Source organism: Corvus kubaryi, unplaced genomic scaffold (genome assembly GCF_017639235.1).
Source record: "Corvus kubaryi isolate FWS band 111438036 unplaced genomic scaffold, C.kubaryi_AGA036_p1.0 37334, whole genome shotgun sequence".
In the NCBI taxonomy this organism is placed as follows: Eukaryota; Metazoa; Chordata; class Aves; order Passeriformes; family Corvidae; genus Corvus; species Corvus kubaryi.
The window spans coordinates 25,486,810-25,488,667 of NW_024581108.1; the positions used below are offsets into that span (position 1 = coordinate 25,486,810).

The 1,858-nt window shown below is 63.0% G+C and overlaps 1 protein-coding gene across 1 annotated transcript in view; it reads right to left on the bottom strand.

Annotated features, from left to right (window-relative positions):
• The window catches only part of ZRANB2 (zinc finger RANBP2-type containing 2), a 10,857-nt gene extending 9,304 nt beyond the window's left edge, over positions 1–1,553 (bottom strand). Inside the window, exons 1-3 of the mRNA XM_042030996.1 lie at positions 1,417–1,553; positions 1,056–1,108; positions 762–870 (exon numbers count right to left, since the gene is read on the bottom strand). Coding sequence (XP_041886930.1) covers positions 762–870; positions 1,056–1,108; positions 1,417–1,472 — 218 coding nt within the window. The 5' untranslated portion in view covers positions 1,473–1,553. The remainder of the gene's footprint in view (positions 1–761; positions 871–1,055; positions 1,109–1,416) is intronic.
• Positions 1,554–1,858: the final 305 nt, after the last annotated feature.

Below are 1,858 nucleotides of genomic sequence, written 5' to 3' on the forward strand. Positions count from 1 at the left end.
TTCCCAGCTCCCTCAGCCTCTCCTGGGGCTCCAGCCCCTTCCCAGCTCCCTCAGCCTCTCCTGGGGCTCCAGCCCCTTCCCAGACTCACTCCATGGTCACACCCCACTGCACAGTGACAGTCACCTGCTTCCATTTCTCTCTCACAGTACCCAGAAGGCACCTTCAAATAACCACAGCATTTGATTCCAGCCGTCATTTTCCAATTTCTAAATTTTCTCAGCTGATAGCCTGGAGAAGCACACATGTGTCTGTGTGCTCTTCTGCTCATTAAATATTCAAGGCATTCCATGGAATTCCAGAATGGTTTGGGTTAGGAGGGACCTTTAAGCTCATCCTGTTCCAGCCCCTGCCATGGCAGGGACACCTCCCACTGTCCCAGGCTGCTCCCAGCCCCAATGTCCAGCCTGGCCTTGGGCACTGCCAGGGATCCAGGGGCAGCCCCAGCTGCTCTGGGCACCCTGTGCCAGGGCCTGCCCACCCTCCCAGGGAAGGCAGAACCTCCCAGCTCCATGTGGGTAGTAGTACCATGGCCACATTCCCTCCAAACCTGGGAAGTGTCTCAGCTTACCAAAGACAAACTTGGCCTTTTTCTTGGGCCCTGCTGCCATTTCAACCTTCCTGCTGCTCTGTTAATTAAGTGCTGTGCAGCAAACGAAGGCTGACCCCAGAGCACACCCCAGGGCTGTGGCCCTGAGCCCTCCTGTCCCAGCCACACAGCGAATTCCCAGGGAAAAGCAGGAGGTGTGTGTTTGGAGCCTACGTTTTGCACTGCCAGTCGTTGGCGCTGAACAGCCCCCGGCTCTTCTCCGCCAGCGTCTTCCCGATCTCCGTCCCCCCCGCCTTCATCATCTTGGCCTCCGTTGTCTTCTCTGCAGGGACGAGACACAAGAGCTCCTGATACAGCAGCCTCGCGATTTATGAGAAGTACTTAGGGTTTTTCTAAACCATAATAGGCGGACTTCTCGAACAGCCTCGGGCTCAATAGGAATTTTTAGTACAGTTTTACGGGGCAGAAAGAGACGCGGGGAAAAAGTCTGTGCTGGCGGCCACTCACCTCTGCCACATCTGTTACAGCTCGTCCTCCTGGCGAAGTTCACGTTCCCACACCTGGGCACGGAGCAGAGCACGAGGGACGGGATTAACCAGGGCTGGAAACCGCCCAGCGCGGGGCTCCGGCGCTCCGCCTTCAACCCGACTTTGCCCCAAGCCAAAAGCCAGCTCCCTGAGGCCGTGCCGGGCCCGCGGTGTCCCTGCCCCTGTCCAGTTCCCATTCCCGCTCGGTCGGTCCCGCTCCCGTTCCCGCTCCCGTTCCCTGACTCGCTCCCGTTCCCGTTCCCGGTAAGTTCTGTCCCTGCCCCGCTCCCGTTGCGTGCCCCGGCCCCGCTCCCGGCCCCGCTCCCGGCCGTGCCCCTCACTTCTTGTCGGGGCAGATCCAGTCCCCGTCGCTCACGCGGAAGTTCTTGGTCGCCATCTCGGGCCGAGCCGGGCCGGGCCGAGCGCCGCCGCCACACGCAGGACCCCGGCCCTGCGCCGCGCGGGCTGCCCGCCGCGCGCCTGCGCCCTGCCCCGCCGGCACGCATTTCCGCTCAGGCAGCGCCGCGGACGCCTCAGCCGCGGCTACAGGAGGCGGGACCGGGGCGCGAGCGCCCCCTGGCGGAGGGAGGGGCCGTGAGGGGGAGGCGGGGGCGGGAGAGAGACCCGGGAAAGGGAACGGGACGGGAGATGGGGAGAGTGGGATGGACGGGAGATGGGGACAGTGGGATGGACGGGAGATGGGGAGAGTGGGATGGATGGGAGATGGGGAGAGTGGGATGGACGGGAGATGGGGACAGTGGGATGGACGGGAGATGGGCAGGG